This window comes from Haliotis cracherodii, unplaced genomic scaffold, assembly GCF_022045235.1.
Source record: "Haliotis cracherodii isolate W230 unplaced genomic scaffold, xgHalCrac1.p SCAF_11, whole genome shotgun sequence".
NCBI classification, from domain to species: Eukaryota; Metazoa; Mollusca; class Gastropoda; order Lepetellida; family Haliotidae; genus Haliotis; species Haliotis cracherodii.
Window position 1 is genome coordinate 13359252 of NW_027266266.1, and position 26436 is coordinate 13385687.

Here is a 26436-nt window from a genome sequence, read left to right on the forward strand (position 1 = left end):
TCTGGCCTGTTTATCTACTGTGAGACAGGCCAGTTTTTTTCTTGTTGAATTCAGTTTTCAGATAAGGAGTCTGTATAACTTTCGTGGATGGGTGAAATAGTGTTTAAAGCCGCTTGGGCGTTACAAAGTAACGCTGGTCGTTTACTTTTATATAATAATATGGCGAATAGTAAATATATCATATAGTAGTATGGCGAAAACTGACTAGTAGCGGGGCGGTCGGGTCGCCTAGTGGTTAAAGCGTTCGCTCGTTACACCGAAGACCCGGTTCGATTCCCGACATGGGGGTACACTGTGTGAAGCCCATTTGTGGTGTCCCCCGCCGTGATATTGCTGGAATGTTGCTAAAAGCGACGTAGAATCAAACTCACTCACTCACTCACTCACTCACTCACTCACTCACTACTAGCGGTACATGACTATCATGTTGACGGTCGTGCACCTGATATAACCGTTTAAATCGTTTCCGTTGGGGTTTTGTCTCCATACATTATTTCTTGAAGACAAAGAAAACATGTAAAAAGCTGTCCGTTCTGATATTCCAGACAGTGTATAATCTTATATAGACTACCTGGTTATACGAAATATATGCGGAAGGAATCGGCGTTACGTGGATTCAGGTCATATTCCTACGCCATGCATTGCTGCACGGGGTATTATGGCGGTCGTGGATTCAGCCGAGTTGATCTGAATGGAATCGTTCGGCTAAAGCACTGAACTAATAGTTGGGGGATAATAAAATTATTTGAAGATATTTTTAAATGAAATTGTGTGTTCGTTCTTCATTATAAAAAAATATTCCCAAAAATATTCATGATCCCTAACTGTTTTTTGTTTGGTATATTTTCTTCGAGATCTATCTGATGTACGCCGACATTGACACATATTTTATAACGCTTCCTTCATCTCGATTATCGGTACTGTGTGTTATCCTTGACATATCTGTTTCAGCAACTTTTGTTTTCCAGTTTAAAAAGGCATTTCATTCAGTTAACGTTACTTCCAGTTGGGATGTCGGTGTAAACTAACATGCAATCTTTTCCCAGTCGTGTTGACCGCTTCGGTTGTCTCTGGCGTAAATTTGAGTGTTAGTAAAAGAAGCATTTGTAAAATATCTGAAATCAGTGAAGTGTCACATTGGCATTTTCAGTTACGTTCTTGATTTGAAATATTTTCTTGGAGATTTGTTAAGAGGGCTCTCGTGTGGTTTATTCACAAATGATATCAAGTTCGCACTCCAGTAAATCGTGACATCTCCAGTAAATTTAAAATGACAACGCTAGAGAATGATCAGTGATGAGAATTGTCTAGCTTAATATCAGTGATTGTCCTATCGATACACAGCCAGTACCTCAGTAATACGTGGTACATTGATAGCAAGCCAGCATCCCGTGGATCGTGCTCTGTGGATCGTGCTCTGTGGACCAAGCTCTGTGGACTGTGCTCTGTAGACCGTGCTCTGTTGACCGTGCTCTGTGGATCGTGCTCTGTGGATCGTGCTCCGTGGATCATGCTCTGTGGATCATGCTCTGTGGACTGTGCTCTGTGGATCGTGCTATGTGGATCGTGCTCTGTGGATCATGCTCTGTGGACCGTGCTCTGTGGATCGTGCTCTGTGTATCGTGCTCTGTGGACCAAGCTCTGTGGACCGTGCTCTGTAGACCGTGCTCTGTTGACCGTGCTCTGTGGATCGTGCTCTGTGGATCATGCTCTGTGGACCGTGCTCTGTGGACCGTGCTCTGTGGATCGTGCTATGTGGATCGTGCTCTGAGGACCGTGCTCTGTGGATCATCCTCTGTGGATCATGCTCTGTGGACCGTGCTCTGTGGATCATGCTCTGTGGATCATGTTCTTTGGACCATGCTCTGTGGATCGTGCTATGTGGATCGTGCTCTGTGGATCATGCTCTATGGACCATGCTCTGTGGACCATGCTCTGTGGATCATGCTCTGTGGATCATGTTCTGTGGACCATGCTCTGTGGATCGTGCTCTGTGGATCATGCTCTGAAGGTATATCTCCTTGTCTTCAGCTCGTGATGGTCCCCACTCGGGTGAAGGTCTGCTTGCAAATTTCAGGCGCTGCAAAAGAAATGTTTCCCAGGAAGGCTTGGATAAGTTGTAGACCTATGTTCGTATTCGTTTGTTTGTTTTTGTTTGTTGTTTAATGTCGCACTGAGCAATATTCCAGCTACATGGTGAGTTAGTGAGTTGGGTTTAACGCCGCTTTTAACAGTATTCCAGTAATATCACAGCGTGTCAGCTTAACGTGGGAGGAAAGCCCGAAGTGATTCAGGTATCAGACGTTTACCAGTTCGGCGAAACCCACAAGCACGGGTATGGTGCTGACAAACCTAGAAATATAATCGGGGCGAACCGGGATTCGCTCTGCACAGCGAATCGCGGCGCCTTAGACGACTGGGCCACCCGTGCCCCTCCAGCTATATGACGTCGGTCTGTAAATACTTGAGTCGTAAAGTACAATGCGTAAAAACGTACCTCGCAAAGGCTCCCTTTTCCCTTGACGACTAGGACCACCAAAGTGATAGGTATGGGCAACGACATCACCACCGCAACCATGATACCAATCACCTTTGCATATTCAGGGTAGATGTACTCGCCATAGCTCGGCGGGTTATACAGAAACAGGGAGCATATCAAGGAAGCCTGAAAGTAAATGAAACCACTCTGTACATACAAGTGCACATGCCTGGATTTGTTTAAGTTAATATTTGATTTGATTCTTTCTCCGACAAGCATGGGTTGCTGAAGACCTATTCTACCCGGTTTTGCACGGGTGCACAAGATATAACATCAAATCTTGATCTAATAAACTCTCTGGTGTGAACTTACAAAGAGTATGAAAGGCGTCAAATAAGATGACATGATTTTAAGCAACACTGGAAATCGCCTGCCTGTCATCATCTCAATGTCGGTGCTGAGTCTCTTTGAACCTACAAAACAGAGAAGCGACGTTAACACCGTGAGACTGTTTGGTGAAGCAGGTTTTGTTTCTTTGTTGTTTAACGTCGCACTCAGCAGTATTCCAGCTATATGACGGCGGTCTGTAAATAATCGAGTCAATCCAGTGATTGACATTTGCATCGATCCACGTAATTGGAATACGATGACATGCATCAACCAAGTCAGCGAGCCTGACCATCAGATTCCGTCAGTCACCTCTTAAAACAAGCATAGTCGCCTGTGACGGCAAGAATGGCTTGCTGAAGACCTATTCTATCCCGTATCTTCACGGGTGAAACAGGTAATGTATCTCGGTTATACTGTCAAAATTAGTGAGTGGAATAGCATTATCTCGGCTATCATCATCATCATCATCATCATCATCATCATCATCATCATCGTAGGCGTTTACAACTTGCGTGAAACCTACGACTACGAGTACGGTGATTATTACTAGACGAATCTGTTTCGAACCCGTGATCATAAGATTCTGGCATGCCTAAGGGACGCAACTCCGCAATGCAATGAGTTTACTAACTCTCCGGTTCACAAACTGTAACACTACATCTACACACATCCGGGAGTGCTGCGTCAGTATGATTTAAAATACAAAATGTCAACGCCAGAACTATCAGTTAACAATGGGCGTAGATTCCATTGAGTGCAAAATGCAAAATACAGTGAACTACGTTTATAACGAACATCCTTATAACGAACTGCCGTATATAACGAACTCATTTAGAACCCGTCCATTTGCTGTATATATGCAGTATATATATGCTTATAACGAACTACGGTTATAACGAATTACAATTAGTGGTCCCTTTGAGTTCGTTATAACCGTAGGTTACTGTAGTGGTGAAAAATATATAAATGGATAAGTGACTGTCAATGATGACATCAGGAGTTAGCGAAGTGGGTAAGCATGTCCTCCTTCAGTGATTCATATGCTTATAACAAACTACGGTTATAACGAACCACGGTTATAACGAATTAGAATTAGCGGTCCCTTTGAATTCGTGGTGAAAATATATAAGCATGACCTCCTTCAGTGGTAACTCCCGCCACTTACATAATTTGCATACATAAGTAATAATGACGTTTGTGATATTGTGTTTTAAGGTTTTACCATAGATCCAGTTGATGGCGACACACTCGAGGCAGCCAATGAGCAGTGCATGACCTCCTTCGGTAGTAACTTCAGCCACTCACATAATTTGCATACCTAAGAAATAATGACGTTTGTGATATTTTGTTTTAAGGTTTTACCATAGATCCAGTTGATGGCGACACACTCGAGGCAGCCAATGAGCAGTGCGTTGAAGGAAGAGGCATACCAGTCTAGCAGCTGGAAGAGGTAGATTCCGCCCTGCATAGGGGATAACATCAGTGTTTCATTTGTTGTTTGTTTGTTGTTTAAAGACGCAGTCAGTAGTATTCCAGCTGTATGACGACTCTCTTTTAAATAATCGTGTCTGGACAAGACAGTCAAGTGATTGACATCATGAGCATCGATCGCCGCAATTGGGATATGATGACATGTATCAACCAAGTCAGCGAGCCTGACCACCCGATCCCGTTAGTCGCCACTTACGACGAGCATGGTCACCTTTAACGGCAAGCATGGGTTGCTAAAGACCTATTCTATCCCGGATTTTCACGGATCGTTTCGTTTGTAAAGAGTTGCTAATTAAAGAGGCATAATATCTTTGATCAACAATGACTTTCTTCATTTGTAACGTTTGTTTACATTTAGAATTATCAAACCTTCAAACGACATGGCAAATTTGGTCATATTTCGCAGCATTCATTCCAGAATCACTGGAAATTGTTCTCTTTAAGTATCATAATAATAAAGTAAACAACGTTTATAAAGGACATCCTTATAACGAACTGCCGGATATAACGAACTGTTTTGAGTCCCGTCCATTTGCTGTATATATATGCTTATAACGAACAACGGTTATAACGAATTAAAATTAGTTGTCCCTTTGAGTGCGTTATAACCGTATTTATGTACCTGTCTTAGCATATCCATATAATACTGAATCCAAGTCATGTCAGAGATCAGACCTCAATGAAACAAACAGGTTTGGCCATGAGATATACGTACCTCGGTTACAAAGGGAATGGACACAGCGAAGCTAGCTAGACACACCCCAGCAGTGACACACGTCCTCCGTTGTTGAAGCCGTTGTGGGCACGCGTCTATGATTCCAGCTATGTTAGTTTCCGTCATCCCAAACTGCGAACGTACCAAGTTAGCTTCAGCAGTTTCACAAAGTTTGTTTGTTTGTTGTTTATCTCCGCTCTATTCAATAGCGGTCTGTACATAATCGAGTCTCGTCCAGACAATCCAGTGATTGGCATCATGAGCATCGATCAAGGCAATTGGGACACGATGACATGCATCAACCAGGTCTCGTCAGTTCCTTCTTACGACAGATATTGGTTACTGAAGACCAATTCTAACCTATCTTCACGGTGCTGGCATGGAAAGCTATCGCTTTAACCACGGGGCTACCCTACCGCCCTTGAACCCAAGAACCGGGTTTGATTCCCAAGAAGGGTATAATGTATAAGGCCCACACTTAGTAGCCCTCGTGGTGACTGGAATATTGCTAAGTGTGACGCACAGTCACTCTTTAGACATTTATTTAGTAGATCATGTTACTGTTGGATTCTGGTGTCCCAGATGCGATATTGCTAAAATGCGGCATAAAACCATACTCACTCACTAATTACTGTTCAATCATCATTTGCATGGCACATGCGTTTTAAATGTTAGATGGTGGTGTATTTTCCATCTGGCGTTAAAACACCTTTGAACGTCAGGTTAACGTGTCATTAGAAGTCATCTGATAATATCACAACGTTTTAAATATTGTATCCCACAGAATCTATTGAACATCAGGTTAACGTGTTATTAGAAGTCATCTGATAATATCACAACGTTTTAACTATTGTATACCAGAGAATCTATTGAACATCAGGTTAACGTGTCATTTGAAGTCATCTGATAATATCACAACGTTTGTATACCAGAGAATCTATTGAACATCAGGTTAACGTGTCATTAGAAGTCATCTGATAACATCACAACGTTTTAAGTATTGCATACCAAAGAATCTATTCCCATCACAAAGAGCATGAGGAAGAACAGGACTGCCCACAGCTGAGACACCGGAAGCTGGGCGATGGCCTCTGGGTAGATGATGAACCCCAGACCAGAACCTGCAACAGACATGAATTTAGTTTTACGCCGCCTGCAAAAATGTCCCAGCAATATCACAACGTGGAACATAAGAAATAGGCTTCACACATTGGAGAAATTGAACTCGAGCCTCCGGCGTAACGAGCGAACGCTTAAACCACTACCCCAACGCCGCGTCTTCAGTATGAGTGAGTTTTAACCCCTCTATGAGCAGTCTTTTAATTATCACGGGTCAGCTTGATGTTGAGATCAGCTCTAGATGACAAAGTACCTGGACTTAAACTTTCAGTGAAACCTTAGAAACTTGCCATGGTGTCGACAAACCAAGGGCGAACAACTCTGCTCATCTAATTTCGGTGTCTGAGACTGCACGTACGTGAAATGTCCTGAGTGTGTTATGGACCAAATCATAAGGATATGATACCCTTGCTCAAAACTCTACACACACATGGAATGCGTTTGCGAAATGGAAATTATAACAAACATAAAAACATAAATTTAACGTGTGGGTTAGTCTTTTTCATCTTATATTTTTCTATAGATATCCTTTCAGTACTTCTGTGTGGCGACAGGAAACGAACACATATTTTTTATATTGTGAGTGGCAGGTGCTGCAGGTCGAGCAGGACATAGTTACATTTTTTGTGAAGACCTGGTGTCATCAATGATTTTCAGTGGTCCATTTACACAATTGTCTCCACGTCTGCTCTTCTGCCCAATGGAATCTGTTCCGTCGGATAATCGAGGATGGTTTTCTCTGGCGTTGACGTTTTATATTTCTACATTACACCTTTTAGATGGTTTAGCTCATGCTACACTGTAGTGTCCATGGTTAGCTAATTTGGTACTTCTCAACCTAGCTTTGTATTGGCGTTTCCCATCATAATAGGTGTGGCAACTGAAACTTCTTCAACTGTCTTCTCATTAACTGAGTTTAAAGTGTATTCCAGTTATATCACGGCGTGTCAGCATAATGTGGGAGGAAAGCCCGAAGTGATGCAGGTCTAAGACGTTTACCACTTCGGAGAAACCCACGAGCACGGGTATGGTGCAGACAAATCTAGAAACATAATCGGGGCGAACCGGGATTCGAACCCACAATCATAGGTTTCTTGTGTGCCCAGGGACGCAACAAATCGCGGCGCCTTAGACGACTGGGCCACCCGAGATCCCTGTAATTCCCTGGAACAAGCTCGGGCGTCACGTTCAAAATCTCTTCATTGATTCAATGTTACAGGTAGGCGTAGTTGGTGTGATTATGAAGAGATAGGTCAGCTGTCACATAGGCTGTTCATCATCATCATCATCATCATCATCATCATCATCACATCATCATTTCCTTCAGAGTTCTCTGCGACAGTTTAACGCATCTCCGCCACAGCTCATACGCATCTCTGTCATTGTTCGAACACATGCCTTAATGAGGTGAAATGGGGTTGAACGTCGCGTCCAAGATAATTTCACTTATACAGCTTATACATTCACCTGTGTGTGTGTTTGTACTAGTCCGGACTAATGCCGATTTTATAGTGCTAGCACACTGAAATACCATGCAGCAGTTATACACGAATAACCAGCTCAAGCACAGTATACTGACTCCGAGCCGACGAGTCCGTTTTTAAGCCTCTGAATGCCGGACAACAGGCAGGGTAACAACAAGTACCTTCTTTTAACGTCTTTTGACGCGGCCGGGGATCGAAACCCTGACCTTCCGATCTCCGTATGGACGCTCTGCCACTATACCGGTCCATTTGTTAATGAAAATATATAACAATAAGTAAGGAACAGATATATTTACCGGATGATACAACCTCTGATATCGGTATCTGCGCCTGGTGCGCCATGAAGCCGAGAGTAGAGAAGACCACAAGACCACAGAATATACTACTGGCTTGACCAATGACGGTAACCAACACCAAGTCCCTGAAATACAAGACATCAAAATATTAAAATCAGATCACATGTCAAATTTTAGAATGGAATAATATCATTAAGGTAATTATTGGTTTAAGAACGTATAATTGTGTTACTATCACCACCGTGATCACTATTAAAGACCACGCTGTTTGGAAATTAATTTCAGAAGTTAGGTATGACAGGTTACTTCAATGGTCTGTTGTTGAAGTTGTTGTAGCTGCTCATGGTGATCAGTCCGCCGTAGGTAACGCTCGTTGAATAGAACCCCTGGAGCAGCGCTTCCAACCACACCTGTACAGTACAGGGTCACCAGTGCTGTATTATAAGGGCGTGGCATGATAATGGATTTTACATATACAACATAATTCAGCATCCTATAGCAAAGCGATATAGATATATTGAGGATATTCCATACGTCGAGTGTAATATCATGTGTCTCTCATCGAGTGAAAAGGAAAAGGAGATATTTTCACTCATGTTCCATGTTGTTTTCCAGCAGAATACATTTACGATTAAGGAGGGATAATTTGTGGGGAGGTAACTTTTGTAAACAAAGAGTTCCGTCAATGTGTTATGGTCACTGCAGTGAAATATAAAGTGTTATATATGTTCCCTGCTATGAAAATATATCTTTTCACAACTTTAGAGATCTCGGTCTTTCACACTGAAGTATAATATTAATCGCTGAGACTGAGTGGGGCGGTCGTGTAGCCTAGTGGTTAAAGCGTTCGCTAGTCACGCCGAAGACCCGCGTTCGATTCCCGACATGGGTATAATGTGTGAAGCCCATTTGTGGTATCCCCCGCCGTGATATTGCTGGAATATTGCTAAAAGCGGCGTAAAACCAAACTTATTCACGGAACGTTTTGACTTTATGAATGACCGCGTCAACTCAGAAGCAAGTACTTCTTTCTCAAACATTGATTGTACTACGCTACTCCTCTGTCAATTAATGAGGTCCACCTCTCTGGTCTAGCAGATAGAGTGTCTACCTAGAGAGTGAAAGGTCAGTGGTTCAATTCCCGGCCGCGTCATAAAAGATGGTTCTTGACTTGTTGTTACCCTGCCTGGTACTCGGCATAACGGGGATAAAACAAGTATTGGTCGGCTCGGAGTCAGTGTTCTGTGCCCGAATGTTACATTGCGGCATGGTATCTCAGTGGGTTGGTACTATAAAACCGGCTTTAGTTGATATATCAAATAAAGTCTTCTATGGTACAGTGACGTTAAACCGATAAACAGTTTACCACACAGTCTGTGTTGTGAAGGGTAAGGGAAAGTTTACAGCGTGGGAATTAATAAATCAAGGGAGCTTGTCAGTATCATGTGTGATTATCAAGATAATCATAGATATAGATAAATGCAGTATATATACATCCGAGTAAAGTCAATGTACAACAGCTACGAATGATTGGTGTTCAGAGGAACATTGCTGTGGATGACACGCTGGAGTACCAAGACAGATGTGTTGCGAAATCTGATTAAAACAAAGATGAATTTAAAGACATTGTTTGACAGATATTTTATGAACCTGAACGGAAGCTAGTCGTGAGAAGTCTGGACGTAAGAAGAACAGTATCCCCTCCCCTGCTCCCGGCATCATGCACGACCTTATGAGCAGCACCGTCAGCAGGATATACGGCATCAACGCAGTCACATAAACCACCTGTATATACAAACCAGTAGTCTTAATTGAGTGGTTAGGAATGAATTACGTAGATCGATGCTCATGATGTCAGTCACCGGATTATCTGGTCCAATTCGATTATATACAGACCGCCGTCATATAGTTGGAATATTCCTGAGTGCGGCGTTAAACAACAAACAAACAAAAGAAACAAACAAAGTATCAAGTGAGGACAACACTCAACCCAGAGTTAGTACAGTATTTGTTTGTTTGTTGTTTAACGCCGCACTCAGCTATATTCCAGCTATATGACGGCGATCTGTAAAATAATCGAGTCTGAACCAGACAATCCAGTGATTAATATCATGAGCATCGATCCACGCAATTGGGATCGATGACATGTATCAACCAAGTCAGCGAGCCTGACCACCGGATCCCGTTAGTCACCTTTTACGGCAAGTATGGGTTGCTGAAGACCTATTTTACCCCGGAATTTTCACGGGTCGTTAGTACAATATGCCACCACTAACGGCATTGTTACAGCGACTATATGAGTCTGTGAATGTTGCTTTATGCATCAGTCGGATATGTTCCAACTATATACAAGGCATGGCAGCCTTTAAACAATCGAGTCTGGATCAGGCAAGCCAGTGACTGGGGGCGTGGGAGAAGGTCCACGCCATCGGGGCACGGAGAGAGGTTATAAGTCAAAAGCCTGACCACCCGTTCCATTTTAGCCGAAAATAAGGCTACACGCATATGCTAGGGTCGACCATTATATGTTTGGAAGAGTGTGATCTGTTCTCAAACATGCGGGTAAATATTACTTTTCCCTTTAACCCCAAAAGGAAATCCTTCACAGGACTTGCTTGATGTTCTGAAAAATGATGTGTTGTGTGTTTGAGTGGGTCCCCAAACCGTTCGGCTTCTTTTTCCAGGGAATGGTTTTGTGCATCGTAAACATCCTCAAATATCTCTAAAATTACTATGTATGTATGTCATCGTATCATAATTACGTCGATCGATGCTCATGATTGTCTGGTCCAGACTCGATTGTTTACAGACCGCCGTCATATAGCTAGAATACTGCTGAGTGCGACATTAAACAACAAACAAACAAAACCTGTGAAGATACGGGATAGAATAGGTCTTCAGCAAGCCATTCTTGCCGTCACAGGCGACTATGCTTGTTTTAAGAGGTGACTGTCGGAATCTGATGGTCAGGCTCGCTGACTTGGTTGATGCATGTCATCGTATTCCAATTACGTGGATCGATGCAAATGTCAATCACTGGATTGACTCGATTATTTACAGACCGCCGTCATATAGCTGGAATACTGCTGAGTGCGACATTAAACAACAAACAGACAAAACCTGTTTCACCAAACAAATCCTACAGTCTCACGGTGTTAACGTCGCTTCTCAGTTTTGTAGGTTCAAAGAGACTCAGCGACGACATTGAGATGATGACAGGCATGTGCGGCGTTAAAAAACAAACAATACAATAATACAATCTTAAATTACTACATGGTTGGGCCCTGCTGGGGATAATTCTGTCTATAAAATCCCCATGGGGCCAACCTAATGAGATCAGATAAAGAAATCAGTGCGGTGGTGGCTTTGCGAATGGTGCTTCTCACCTTTCCTACAGACTTGACGCCTTTCATGAGACAGAGGAACACGACAACCCAGGAAGCAAGGTTACAGAGGAGGAGATGGACCTGGACTGACCCGACGCTGTCGACTCCACTCGACACCCTCAGTGTGCCGTATCTGTCACAGTAAATGGAACTTTTGGTTTGGTTTGGTTTGTTGTTCAACGCCGATCGGGTGGTCAGACTCGCTGATTTGTTGATGCATGTCAATTTTATCCCGATTGCAGGGAACGATGCTCATGATGTCAATCACTGGATTGTCTGGTCCAGAAACGATTATTTACAGACCGCCGTCATATACCTGGAATATAGCTGAGTGCGGCGTTAAACAACAAACAAACACACAAACATATTTGTAGTCGGTGAGTATACCAGTGGGATGGAAATTTATCTTTTTATGAACTTAAAGTTTGACTCAATTGATAGTGCTAAGAACGAGAAAGATATAGACAGCCATAACATTACAATGTTTCACATGTGACTATCAAACGAATTAGTACCGTTCAATCTGTATTGTAAACTTCAACCGAATTGGCCTCAAGAGTGTTATATTTGTTTACGTTATCGTCTGAAATCCCATTGAGAAACAAAGCGGTGATATTTGTATGGCAATATGTCAAAAATAACAGGATGAAAATAGTATGCTTGCTGTGATTTCTTCAGACGAAGATCATGGTACCCGTCAGCCATCGGACCGCCTCCGTGGTCTCGTGGTAGAGCGTCCGCCCGGGGAGCGGAAGGTCCGGGGTTCGATCCCCGGCCGCGTCATACCAAAAGACGTTAAAAGGTGGTACTTGTTGTTACCCTGTCTGGCGCTCGGCATTAAGGGGCTAAAACAAGGACTGGTCGGCTCGGAGTCAGTATACTGTGTCTGAGTGGGGTATTCATGTTAAACTGCGGCATGGTATCTCAGTGGGCTAGCACTATACATCGGCATCAGTCCGGACAAGTACAAGCAGCCACACACACACGTGCATGCACGTCGCTATATAAGTGCAATAATCTTGGACGCGACGTTAAACCCAATTTCACCTCACCTCACCTCACCGTCAGCGATATTGTCTTTATCATCAAAGCATGTATTTTACTTATACACCTCCCCACACATCTTAGCACTAACCACACAAAGATACTACAGTAGACTACGGTTAAAACGAACACGCTTATAACGAACTGACGGATATACCGAACTTACTTTTTGGCCCCGACTTTTTGCTGTAGTTATGCTGTATATATGCTTATAACGAACTACGGTTATAACGAACTAAAATTAGTAGTCCCTTTGAGTTCGTTATAACCGCAGTTTACTGTACTTCAAATTTGGTAGAAACGTTGAGAGAAAGTTATGTGTAATATTCAATATATGCAATTTGTCATATGTCATATGCATATTTAATATTTGGTTTGAATTAAATACATTTATTTTAAGTTTTATATGCACGATAAGAGTAGCAACGTTCTGTATGAAGTAAAATGATCAAGATAGAACTATATAACGGCAACGGGAGAGAATAGCGTGTCTCGATTGCTAGTATCTGCCAAAACAGATGCCATTAGGCGTAAAAGGTAAAATAGTGGTGACAATGACATGCATGAATCACTGAAAATCAGTTATGACACAAGGGCCCACTTGCACAAAGCGATCTTAGCGCTAACATGATCGTAACTCCCATACTTTAACATAGGCTTACAATACTCGTAGCGCTAAGATCGCTTTGTGCAAGTGGGCCCAGGTGTTTGCGAAAAGGGTAAGCATGTCTGTACATATTTATTCCACATTTATTCCGGGCGTTTAGTACTCTGGTAATATACCATGTATGACATATGACATGTATGACTCTTACTGCCAAAATTCTTCTGATGCTGTCAATGTTGCATTCGTCTTTCTCCATGCTGAGTTGAAAAGGCGTTCATCCACTACATTTGTGTTGGCGTGGTTCTCGCTGGTGGATGAAACGTTCCCAAGCTTATTGACACACAAGGGAGTGTTCCACCAGTTGTCACACGTTGTCCAGGGCAACACGGACCAGAAGGAATTGCAGATGTAATACAGGGACCAGGTAATTATCACATTGTACAGCACACTTCCGAATATACAGGATAACACCTGCGATATACCGATACCTGGAACAAAACACGCTTATAACAGTCTGTAATAATATTGTTATGGTGTAATATTTGCTATACAGTAAACTACGGTTATAACGAACACGCTTATAACGAACTGACGGATATAATGAACTTACTTTTGGGTCCCGACTATTTGCTGTTGTTATACTGTATACATGCTTATAACGAACTACGGTTATAACGAACTAAAATTAGTAGTCCCTTTGAATTCGTTATAACCGTACTTTACTGTATATTCTTTTGAAATCTGATGAAATTTTTATATGTATAAAAATTTCATCATATTTCAAAAGAATAAGACACTCAGTATACATTTTGTCTCTGTCCATTGTTTGGACGCTAGTGATCTGGGGAAAGGTTATCAATATACAATGGCTATACTGGCGACTGAGGAAGTATTTAATGTTCAAAGATGCGCCTGGGTGACAGGTGCTCCTGATAAATGGTCAGTTCTTGCCCGACTGTTTTGCTACAGGCGCACACCAGTTATAACAATAAACCTCAGTTGTCAGTGACCATATGTTTCTGAACCAAAGGAAATTTAATAATATTCAAATATTTATATGTATAAAAAAATCATCATATTTCAAAAGAATATATAGCAAATATCACACGATAACAATATATTCTTTCTTTGACTAACATATGCTCATCCTCGAATATTCAACCGTTCTATTATTGTTTGTTTGGTTGTAGCTTAACGCCGCACTCAGCAGTAGTCCAACTAACTGACGGGGGTCTGTGACGTATCGAGTCTGGGACAGACAATCCAATGATTGATATCATGAACATCGATCCTCGCAAATGGGATACGATGACATGCATCAACCAAATCAGCGAGCCTGACCACCCGATATCGTCCACCTATTCGCTATCGTAGCGTCGGTTTGAGCCCGATTCGAACAGCACGAAAGTGAGTCATCCAATCAAATTACTCCCATTAGCGACGGAAATTCTGTGCAACGTTAACGGTTAGATGGAGATGGTGACGTCACTTCCGGAACGAAGCCATTGTGGTGAAAGAGTCAGAGTATTTAAAAAATAACAAAATGAAGACGTTATCGTGACCGTTGTTATTCGTTGTCACTTTAAATTTATATTCGAAGTTTTAGGAAGTCTTAGCGATTATATTTTTTCAGTGTTAATTTCAAAATATTTTCCGAGTAACGAAATTTAAACGCCTGAATAACATCATACAGTGAGCGTGCGCTGATTTTATTCCAGCCAGTCTAGGTTACCTTTGCACAATACTTTTCTCTACTGCCGATTTAAATTAGGATGGGATGGTCGGGTTCAGTGACTTAGTTGATAGTAGGTCATCGTAACCTGGGAAGTGTTGATCTTGCTATCTACGGCTGGGTTTAAGTGTCCCAGATTATTTACAGACCGCCGTAGTATAGATAATAGATGGAGTCACTCTCCGTACTAAGATGCATATAAATGTGGGTTTCTATAGTTTATTTCGAACAGACGTAACGAGGTAGGACAAGGAATTATGTTTTGTCAAGTAAAATCAAACAAAGCTGTTCATGTCAGACTAGTTAGCCTTTTGGGATTTAGTAAATTGAGTGAATGAGTAGTGTTTTACGCCGCTTTTGGAAATATTCCAGCAATATCAAGGCGGGGATCATAAGAAATGGGCTTAACATATTGTACCCATTTAGGGAATTAAACCCGGGCCTTCCGTGTGACGAGAGAACGCATTAACCACAAGGCCACACCACCGACTCTTTTCGCTTTAGTAGTGACTAATACACTCGGTGTCTACAACATATCACATTCTTACACCCTGTATGGTCTGTCTCTAAACCTGAAGGCTCAGTCCTTTAAATCAGAACCTAGACATAAGATGCGTTCTTCGTGAACAGATGTACGGTGGCCCATACCCGCCACCAGTGAGATCATTTTCCACTGTATGCCTCTATATTTTTTCTGGCGGCTGCCAGAAACTTCCACTTGTGAGATCATTTTTCACTGTGTGCCTCTATATTGTATCTGGCGCCGCCAGATACTTCCACTGGTGAGATATAATATAGAGGTTTACAGGGGGAAATGATCTCACCAGTGGAAGTATCTGGCGGTCGCCAGATAATATATAGAGGCTTACAGTGAAATATGATCTCACCAGTGGCGGGTATGGGCCACCGTAGAAATGGAACATATATTTTGAAACAGAAATACAAAGGACTGCTGCGAAGGATGTAAAGTGTCGCTCCTATGTCCGATAAACATTTTCTTTGTGTGAGTGGATAAGTTGGGTTTGACGCCGCTTTGAAAAGTTCAAGTCATACCACGGCGTGTCAGCTTGATGTGGGAGGAAAGTCCGAAGTGATGCAGGTTTCAAACATTTACCATTTTGGTGAAACCCACGAGCATGGATATGGTGCTGACAAACCTAGAAACATAACTGAGGCGAGCCAGGATTCGAACCCACGATCATACGTTTCTATCGTGCCCAGGGAACGCAACCTTGTACAGCGAATTCCGGCGTCTAAGTGGACTGGGCCATCCGTACCTCCAATGGTTATATGACATGCAATTAACAATACAATGAGGCAACAACTGACCTTTAAACAGAGGGCAGAGGACCCACACGTGTCCTGCACTCCTGCTTGAGAACTGGCCGATAGTGATCTCCAGGAAAAACAGCGGGACAGAGCACGTGATAATTCCGATAAAGTAAGGAATGAGAAATGCACCTGTCAACAACAAAACAAACGACAAGTAGATAAATGACGACAAGACACATGTGATCATTCGTCTTCATTGACCACCATCGAAAATAGAAAACATTTTTAGGTGTCAGGAAAACCAAAAATGAAGGTTTTAGTCGTTTACCACTGTGGTAAAATCCATGAATATGGGCATGGTGCTGACAAATAAAAAACAACATATTAATGAAGACATTGGAAGTTCACCCATTATGCTTGATGGAGACAAGGAGATCTGCAGAGCCTTAAACGACCTGGTCATCTGTGCTCAGTAAACATTGAAAAATATATCATGGGAGAAATTATTTTAGTTAATGAATTATGGAGTGTGTGTGTGTGTGTGTGTGTGTGTGTGTGTGTGCGTGTGTGTGTGTGTTGTTGTTGTTGTATTTGAACATAATTTCATTTATATCACATGGTGTCACGCGCGTCGTGACCTGCATTTCTTCGGGCTTTACTCCCGCATTAAGCTGACACGCCGTGATATAACAGGAATACTGTTAAAAGCGGCGTTAAACCCAACCCACCCACTCACTCTCTCACTCACTAGTGGAAAACTCATGCTTGGCACATGACTTTCGTTTCCAGGTTTATTCTAATTGTACCACTGTCACTGCTGGTAATAATCAGACAGTCAGGGTTGCAGGGTACTACCAATGGAGGAGAAATGTGCTCACATAAGTGAAATGCAAACGAGGAACGGTTGAGGTTTGAAACCAGATCGTTGTGTTCAATAAAAGCGACAACAAACATTCCATAATCAAAAGAAATATCTGCTAAACACAGATCATTGTACGATTCCGGCTATATCAGAAGCATTACTGATTGCAAAAAATCATTGTGACAAATGGGAGTTTAACACTAAAAAATGGAATATATACATGCATATGGATTAATTACATTTTTAACTATCCGGGAATTACATTATCAGTGCAGAGTTGTTTTTTTGTTGCTTATCTTACAAATGGTTAAAATAATAAGCAGTAGTGCATAACTGGTATTACATGATTTAATTTTGATAGCATTGAATATTAACATATATATATACTCTTCAAAAAAAGAAATGTTACATTCAGAAAAATCAGTCCAAAATTATTGTGAGTGAATAAAGTGTTGAAAATATGATGCATAATTAGAAAGCGGGCCATTTCCTGCACAGTAGTACTCAAAAGAATGAATATGTCGCCCAAACGAATCATTTACGAGACACGGTCGACAAAATGATCCACATGTGCCCAATGTTTGCACGTGCTCCGTTGCACGTACAGTCAGTGTGTTACAAAGGGGTATAAAGCTGCAGGGTTTTCAATCCCGTCACTTCACCTGTTTGTCTGTATTGCTTGATGAAAGAATGGCCCGGTCTGACTCAAGAGCAACGTCACAACGCAATAGGCCGTCTGGAGGCAGGACAGACTCAACAAACTGTTGCCTCAGCCATGAATGTGTCCCGCGCAACCATCAACAGGCTATGGATACGGTACTCAACGACAAGAAGTGTTAATGATCGACCTAGTGCAGGCAGACCAAGAGTTACCACCTCTGTACAAGATCGCTACATCCGACTTCAGCATCTTCGTGATCGCTTTAGAAGAGCTTCACAAACAGTTAACAGCGTACCTGGTTTGAGACGCATCTCCGATCAGACAGTTCGCAACCGATTGAGAGAAGCAGGGATCCGAGCACGTAGGCCTGTTAGACGCAACGTCTTGACCCCACGTCATTACGCTGAACGCCTTCAGTGGAGTAATCGTCATCGTGTTCGACCACGTGCATGATGGAGAACAGTTCTCTTCAGTGACGACTCCCGTTTCATGCTTAACAGGGCTGATGGAAGAGCCAGGGTTTCCAGGAGGCGTAAGAACGTTACGCTGCTAACTGTGTGCAACAGGCCGACCGTTTTGGAGGCGGAAGTGTGATGGTGTGGGCCGGTATCACTCACAATGGCCGAACAGATCTAGTGCAAGTTGCAGGTGCAATGACAGGCGTACGATACAGGGATGAGACCTTGCAACGTCATGTTGTGCCATTTCTGCACCGTCATGGAGGGATTTTCCAGCATGATAATGCCAGACCGCATATTGCACGTGTGTGTCAGGAGTACCTGCAAAGAAACAACATCAACGTGCTACCCTGGCCTGCCCGATCACCAGATCTCTCACCGATTGAACATTTGTGGGATGTTCTTGACAGGCGAGTTCGACAACGTTTTCCACCTCCAGGAACACTCCAAGAACTGTTCCAGTTCCTACACCAGGAATGGCAGAAAATCCCACAACGCACAGTGCAACATCTCATTGCTTCTATGGGTAGGAGATGTCAGGCAGTGATAGACGCTAATGGTGGACATACCCGGCATTAACAATCTGACGCCACCTCGTGCTGTTCATTATCATTGCCGTTTCATTTTGTGATCAAGGAATCGGTCTTATTGGAGACATGATTTGCTTATGACCTCAGACCATGTATTTGTTATTGTTCTTTGTGATACTGCCTTTCAAAGTAAAATATATCCCCTTGGAACTTGATGTAACATTTCTTTGTTTGAAGAGTAATACGTGAAAAGGCGCGGGCGTTATAGGAAACATTAGACACTAGAGTTGGAAAAATAGTTCTCTAGTAGTGACCACTGAATGAAGGGATCGCAATTATACCAAACCATCACCATATTGTTAATCTAAACGACTGATACTCTTAACGATGTGATTTGTACAATATTTAATTACCCACGTGGTGAAGATACAGGTGGTAAGATACTAAATCCGTACGTCACACGTGTGTCGTACAAGGTTGACCTTATTTCATTCGTTTTGATTGGATAACCGTGACCTCTGTCACATCGGGACTACTTTTTTCATTCATAAAAAATCGCGAGACGTCATTCATTTTGCGATTACAGGGCAGAACTGAAGAAATTCATGAGAACGAGAGATATTTACAAACACTTTATTAAACCAAACAAGATAGTCACACGCATCAAATTCGGTTTGCATTCTATATACGTTATGCATAGAGTTTCACAGATATTATATATCCTGGAGCTAGATCTATAAATCGAATTACAATGTACGACTACCGATCAATAGAGCGAGGGTCCCCTTGAGCGTGACGCACCCGGCCACTTTCGCTACTTTCAATTTGATTTAACGTAAAAGGATAAGCGTGGTGAAATGAAGTCTGTTTAAATCATCTGGACAGATATCGAGACTTACTTGGGATGATCCGGTTGTGCCATCGGTGTCCCCTTTAAAGCGTATTTTGTGGTGCTGTTTCGGGAGATGTTGTTCATGAATGAACGTACACGACAGCACGACCAGATCACTTAAAGTTGACAGTTCCGATACAAATCATTCGAAAGCTCCGTGGAAGTGTGCCTGACGTCTGTTTTTGTGGCCCCAAACATCCCAAATGTGAACAATAACATCCCCCATCTCTAGCGTAAAACGCTGTGAGTGGATCGCGGTTGTCTTTTCTTATTCCGGTGACGACCTTGTCATTCGATCGTTCGAAGCTGTCACTGACATGCAAGCAGATTTGAGTTTGTTGATTTTCACGTCTTCAGTATATAGGGTGGTACAGTTAACATGAATGTCTTTGGCGAACAGTCTGATTTCCGTCTTCCAAAATGGTACGGACATGATATAAATTCTGCTGATAGATCAAGGAAACCAGACCATTTTGATTGCACAGCCGGAAACATAGTACACATATAATACGTAAAATTTATAAGTATATCGATAAAATAATATATATTATAAAAAAGTGAGTGAGTGAGTATGGTTTTACGCCGCTTTTAGCAATATTCCAGCAATATCACGGCGGGGGACACCAGAAATGGGCTTCACACATTGTACCCTTGTCGGGAATAGACATAAAAAAGTCCATTCTTTCAAGGAAGTTTTATTCATAAACACAAGGACATACCTCGTATATTTACAAAGCTACAAAATAACAAAGCTATATTTTTTAAGGGTGATTGTTGTATTTAAAACAGAGTAATGTTAAATCCAGCGGAAGAAATTCATTTTATCGAAAAGTTTTGCGAAGAAGTAACTTGTCCTATATTCGATCACGAACGAAAATGAGCCGCCACTTTCAAAATGTCAGAAAAAGCAACTATCCAGTCAGTATCGGCTGTGAGGTATCTACTCCCAAGGAGAAGCAGCGGTAAATGCCGTCTTCCTGAGGGGTGGACTTTCTTGGTCTACCGCTCATTTGGCTGTCTGCCCAAACCGGCTGACTAACCTCAGTATCGTCCTTCTCGAACAGCACATTACCCCAGCTACATGGCCTGAGTTGCCCCCCTATCAAACATTCCCATTTGTCCTTTATCTCAGTTCCCATGTGAATCGTGGCATGTCCACTTTTGGCAACTGAATGCGCCAATGCCAAAGAACATTTTCGCACCCGTTTTATATCAGATTTGCATGCGGGTATTTATCCAAGAGTTTTTTCCAAGCCCTTTTTCCGAGCAATAAGGGCATTTTCACACCTGGCACGTGCATTTTGCGCATGTCCGTGATAGGAATGAATAAGTTGCGTTTAGTAGATACGTATTAATCTATATTAAAAAGTATTTTGACATTGGTTGAAAATATATTGAAAAAATATTTGAGGTGATATATATAGCTAGTTTAAAGGTTGGGATACGTAATAATTATTAATTAATGAAGGGTTTTGCTTATCGCCACTACAGTATGCAGAAAGTATACTATAAGGGGAGTGTTCTTTTTCTGGGGAGCGTATTCAAAGGGGTAGAGTTATGATCCTAAGGGGATTGATTGAGTGATGTGATCCCGGGATGAAATTGATTCTTTTCCGTGTTAAGGTGTTACTTAAAGATTGTATTTTCTTTTCAAGCAAAATTAAAAACATCGTCATTTTGACAACTTGCTTGTCTTGTTTTTTGGCTGTCAATACTCCTGGTTCGCTTTAAGGGGTTGGAGAATGACGAGATCTCGTGATATCGCGAAAATTGAAACTACCAAGTGCTGGTAACTCTGCACAGCGGATAGAGAATACCCTGCGTGTATCTGACAGACCACTAGTGACATGGGACTCCATTAGAACTGATTATATATTCTATAGAGCTTATGTATCAGTGCAGCCAATATTGATCCTATACCCAACCAAAATTCGTCATGAATATCTGGTGTTGATTGATCGTCGATTCAATGTTAAAATTCAGCCAAATAGCAATGTTATTTCTACGTTGAAGCAAAACATTGTTTCAACATTAATATATGATGTTGATTCAACGCTGACATTTCAACATCATCACAACTTTCACATCCAGGCAAATATCAAAGTCATTTCAACATTGTTGTGCCGCTGGTGTTGTGTATAACATTGTTTCATCATTGGTATCTGATTTTGATTCAACGACGACATTTTAACGCCATCACAACTTTCAAATCCAACCAAAAATCAAAGTCATTCAACACTGTTGTGCCGCTGATGTGGTGTATAAATGTATAATAACATACAAACATTGTTTGATTACCTTTTAAGACCCCACAAACATTTACAGTGTGAATACACATTTCATACTGACCACCGCCATTCCTGTTACAAAGGTAGGGGAATCTCCACAGAGACCCAAGGCCCACAGTGTACCCAAGGAGGGACAGGATGTACTCTCTCTTTTTCGTCCATTCCTCTCTGGTTGCTAAGGAACTTCTTTTTCTATTCTCTCGCGACTCTTTGCGACAGACATCGTCAAGAAATATTTCACTCTCTGCCATGTTTGTCTCCACAATGAAACACCGTGACGTTGGTTGTCTGGATGTTCCTGCACATTCTGATCTATATGATATGTGTACGGTGTTCTGAAACCATAAACATCTGCTGCCGCAAATTACTTTTTTTTACAATTGTTCAATTTATCTATATATGTTAATATCTCACTTGGATATCCAAAGATTGGTCGAATAAACATGTCGATTAACGTATTCAAAATGTAAAACAATATGCTCGGTGAATTATCTTGAGGATATTATAACACGACATTTCGTTTGTATACATTACACTTCGTGTGGTAATACTATGCTTTTAGGTTGTGTGTATTCAAGCGGCTTTCAGAAATACATAACTGTTTGTTTCTTTGTTTGTTGTTTGGCACTCGTGAAGAGCAACCTCCCCGTGGTGAGTGCTGGGTAACGCTAATAGATCTTCCCCCGTGTCGACCCGGGGTAGAATGTGTTCACAGCACCCCAATGCTTGTCGTAAGAGGCGACAAAATTGGGCAACCTGTTTGCCGTGGGTTGCGCCCCTGTGTCAGTAGAGGAAGGGAGTCTGGTGGTTGAGGACGCCGGAGCCGCCAATAGCGTTCCTCAGTCCAACACACCACTTTGACCCTAACTTTACCTAGACGGGTGGTAGGATTGGCCCGGTCCTATCAATCGGCTGGTCATGCTGTGCCCTGTGCATTATCTTTATCAGCATAGATTTGACCCAATTTAGTTTTCATTTGGCAAAGTTTACTTCGGCTTAAATTGTATTCAAACCAAATATGAATGCTTATATGTTGAATTATTTGCAATTTTGCCTAGAGTCTTAAAGCTCAGAAGGCGGTGGCTCATGGGCCAATCTGATAGTTCATTCCTTGTAATGTTTCTGCTTAAGTATACCCTCTTTGTATCCCTTGGTGCCGCCTGTTGGAGGCCCACAGGCATTTGGCATCACCCTTGTTGACGCTCCTTGGTGGATGGGGAGCCAGGAAGGTGAAACACAACTATACTACCATGGCTACTAAAAACCTAAAAAAACATAAACGTTATCATACTGATGATACTGATGATGAGGAAGATATGACAACAAGACTCTGTTACTCTGAACGCGACACCTGGCCTCGATTCATCGTTGCTGAATCTAGTGAAAAACAGTTGACTTCCTGGTCTCCCTTTTTATTAGAAAAAGCAATTCAGGGTATTGCTGGAACTGTGAAGAATGTCACCAAAACTAGATCTGGTGCAATTCTTATAGAATGTGTTAAAAGAGTCCAGGCAGCTAATCTGCTGGAAGCCAAACATTTTGCTAATACACCCATAACATGTTATCTAGACAAGTCCCTGAACTTCAGCAAAGGCATTATCCGAGACAGAGATAAGAGTCTTGCTGGTCTATCTACTGATGACATTGTAAGTCAGTTACGTATGCAGGGTGTAGTTGAGGCAAAGCGTTTCACCTTTAAGAAGGATGGAATCTTTTCATCATCCAATACCTACCTGCTTACATTTGATGTTCCGAAGCTACCTCAATCAATTAAAGTAGGATGTTTCTCTATGATAATTGACTTGTATGTTCCTAATCCTCTCAGGTGTTTTAAGTGCCAGAAGTTTGGCCAGGGACAGAAAACATATACAAAACATGCCGCTTGGAGGAGATCATGATGGCAACTCATGTGAATCTGAATTCAAATGTTTTAACTGCTTCGGTCCTCACATGTCCTCCTCTAAAAAGTGTCCACTTTGGAAGTTCGAAATGGCCACCAAGCGCATAAAAACTGAGAAGAAGATCAGTTTTTCAGATGCAAGGAAATTGGCAGCTTCAATTTCACCTTCCAGCAATATTCCCTTGAGAGGCAAATCAAGCTACGCTGAGGTCTCAAAACCTTCCACAACAGCTTTAGGCTGTCAAACTGACTTAACTTGGATAAACACTGAAACACCGGTGAGTCTTTGTGAACTCAAGACTTCATCCATCACCAAAATCTTCTTCACAAAATACATCAAAATCATCTGAACTCAGACACCTTCTTTACCACTTCAAAAAAATAAAAATGTAAATGTGAATTATTAAAAAGAAACAAATTTCCAGTGACCGTCTTCCAAAAGGACACCGAGACCCTGTGTCCATTTTCAACAAATTCGGTGTTTTAGATGACATGGAAGTGTCAGCCAATCAGAGCACCCACTCAAGGAGCCATTCTCCTAAGAGAAAACGTCGGGAGCGATCTCCCATAACACACCCACCATGAATACTACTCTAATACAATGGAATTGTCGAGGAATTAAAGCAAATTTTGAAGAAATCAAACTTCTAGCCAAAGATTTTAACCCCGTGGTATTTAGCCTCTAGGAAACATTTCTAAGGGACGATTATTCGTTTAACTTGCGCCAGTATGATGCCTATAGTTCTTTTGCAAAGATTACCAACGGTAAGGCCTCTGGTGGCACAAGTATATTTATTAAACAGGGAGCACTACACAGCCCCATTGTACTAAATACTAATTTACAGGCTGTTGCAGTACGACTAACTTTACATGTTGCAATAACTCTGTGCTCTTTATATATACCTCCATCATACGCTCTCCAAATCAGGGATCTGGATAATCTCATTGACCAGCTTCCCAAACCGTTCATTATAGTGGGTGACTGAAATGGTTACAACCCCCTATAGGGTTCATCTACACATAATGACAAGGGAAAAGTACTTGAAGACATTCTGGATAAGCATAGTCTATGTCTGCTTAATGATGGAAGTAACACCTACCTCCACCCGGCAACAGGTACATACTCAGCTTTGGATTTGTCCATTTCTGACCCATCACTTTTTAATGAATTTTCGTGGTCAATTCATGGTGATTTGTGCGGCAGTGATCACTTTCCTACCGTGCTTAAAGCTATATCTCCCTTTGTGGATAGTTCCATTTCCAAATGGCAATTTTCCAAGGCTGATTGGCTGTCTTTTAGTTCTTTGTGCTGTACTAAATTGAAAGTTGATCAATTTATAAATGATAATGCTCAAATCAAACTGTTTTCTGATAAATTACTCAACGTTGCCACTGAAACAATCTCTAAAACCTCGACAACTCCACATGTTAGTACACCATGGTACAATGAAGATTGCAAAAAAACCCCTAGAAAGACCAGGAAGAAGGCTGAAAGAGTTTTTAATAAACATCCGACTCAAGATAATTTAAAACACTTAAGGATATCAAGAGCAAAAACTCGTAGAACCATTAAGCAAAACAGACGAAGCAGCTGGAGGCATTTTGTTTCCAAACTGACTACACGCACACCACTCAATAAAGTATAGAATATGGTTGTTCGAAGGATAAAAGGCAAAGGGTCCACTAGCAGTGTTCAACACTTAACAGCTGATGCTGAGACATTAGCTTCCAAAAAGGACATCTCTAACAAGCTGGCAGGGACAATTAGTGAAAACTCATCGTCTGCCAACTATGATCCTAAATTTCAAAGGTATCAAAATCAAGAGGAAAAGAAGATTCTTAATTTCAAATCCGATAACTCTGAAGACTACAATGAATCTTTTTCCTTAAATGAACTGCAAGAGGCTATAAACAAAGCTCATGATACAGCATCTGGGCCAGATGATATCCATTATCAATTATTGAAACATCTACCTGAGTCATCTCTGTTGACCCTCTTGTTCATTTTCAATAATATTTTGGAATCGGGTAATTTTCCATCTTCTTGGCATGAGGCTACTATCATTCCTGTACCCAAACCAGGGAAGGATAACTCGAATCCTTCTAATTACCGACCAATAGCTTTAACAAGTTGCATCTGTAAAACCATGGAACGAACGATCGACAGGCGTCTTGTCTGGTATTTGGAATCTAATAAACTGATAACTGATATTTAGTCCGGTGCCAGGCATCAGAGGAGCACCATTGATCATCTCGTTGGATTAGAGTCATTTGTACGCAAACAACATGTAGTATCAATCTTTTTTTATTTAGAGAAGGCATACGATACAACATGGAAATGTGGCATATTAAAAGATCTCCATAATATGGGTCTTTGTGCCTGATTTTACCACACGTTTTTTAGAAGATAGAAAATTTAAAGTTCGAGTGGGCTCCACATTTTCTGAGATATATGATCAGGATATTGGGGTCCCTCGGGGCAGTATTTTATCAGTGACACTATTTAGCATAAAAATCAACAGTCTTGCTAAAGTCTTAAATGACAATATTGATGGTTTGTTATTTGTTGATGATTTTGATATATGATGCCGTGGTGTCAGTATGAATACCATTGAAAGACAGTTACAACTCTGTCTAAATAAAATACATAAATGGTCTCAAGAAAACGGTTTTAAGTTTTCGAAAACTAAAACCTGTTGTGTCCATTTTTGCAAGAAACGGAAGGTACATAAAGATCTAGAATTGACTTTAAATAATATTCCCATCAAAGTGGTCAAAGAAACAAAGTTTTTGGGTATTATCTTTGATCATAAATTATCTTTTATACCTC

At 41.6% G+C, this 26436-nt stretch overlaps 1 protein-coding gene across 1 annotated transcript; it reads right to left on the reverse strand.

The window, feature by feature from the left end:
- Positions 1 to 1290: 1290 nt before the first annotated feature.
- On the reverse strand, positions 1291 to 21957 carry LOC139454849 (sodium-dependent proline transporter-like). Its single transcript, XM_071236470.1, has 14 exons — positions 21768 to 21957; positions 16073 to 16204; positions 13220 to 13499; positions 11361 to 11493; positions 9625 to 9759; positions 8281 to 8384; positions 7975 to 8099; positions 6084 to 6196; positions 5076 to 5207; positions 4232 to 4331; positions 2852 to 2952; positions 2498 to 2665; positions 2004 to 2080; positions 1291 to 1447 (listed from the first exon to the last, which is right to left on the reverse strand). Exons 1-14 carry the CDS (start codon positions 21955 to 21957, stop codon positions 1291 to 1293), a joined length of 1947 nt encoding a protein of 648 aa, XP_071092571.1.
- Positions 21958 to 26436: the final 4479 nt, after the last annotated feature.

Coding starts and splice junctions, on each gene's coding strand:
- LOC139454849 (XM_071236470.1), bottom strand. CDS start 21,957: ATGGCAGAGAGTGAAATATTTCTTGACGATGTCTGTCGCAAAGAGTCG. Junction 2,666..2,851: donor TGACGCCTTTCATACTCTTT/GTAAGTTCACAC, acceptor ATTTACTTTCAG/GCTTCCTTGATATGCTCCCT. Junction 2,081..2,497: donor GAAAAGGGAGCCTTTGCGAG/GTACGTTTTTAC, acceptor TTTCTTTTGCAG/CGCCTGAAATTTGCAAGCAG.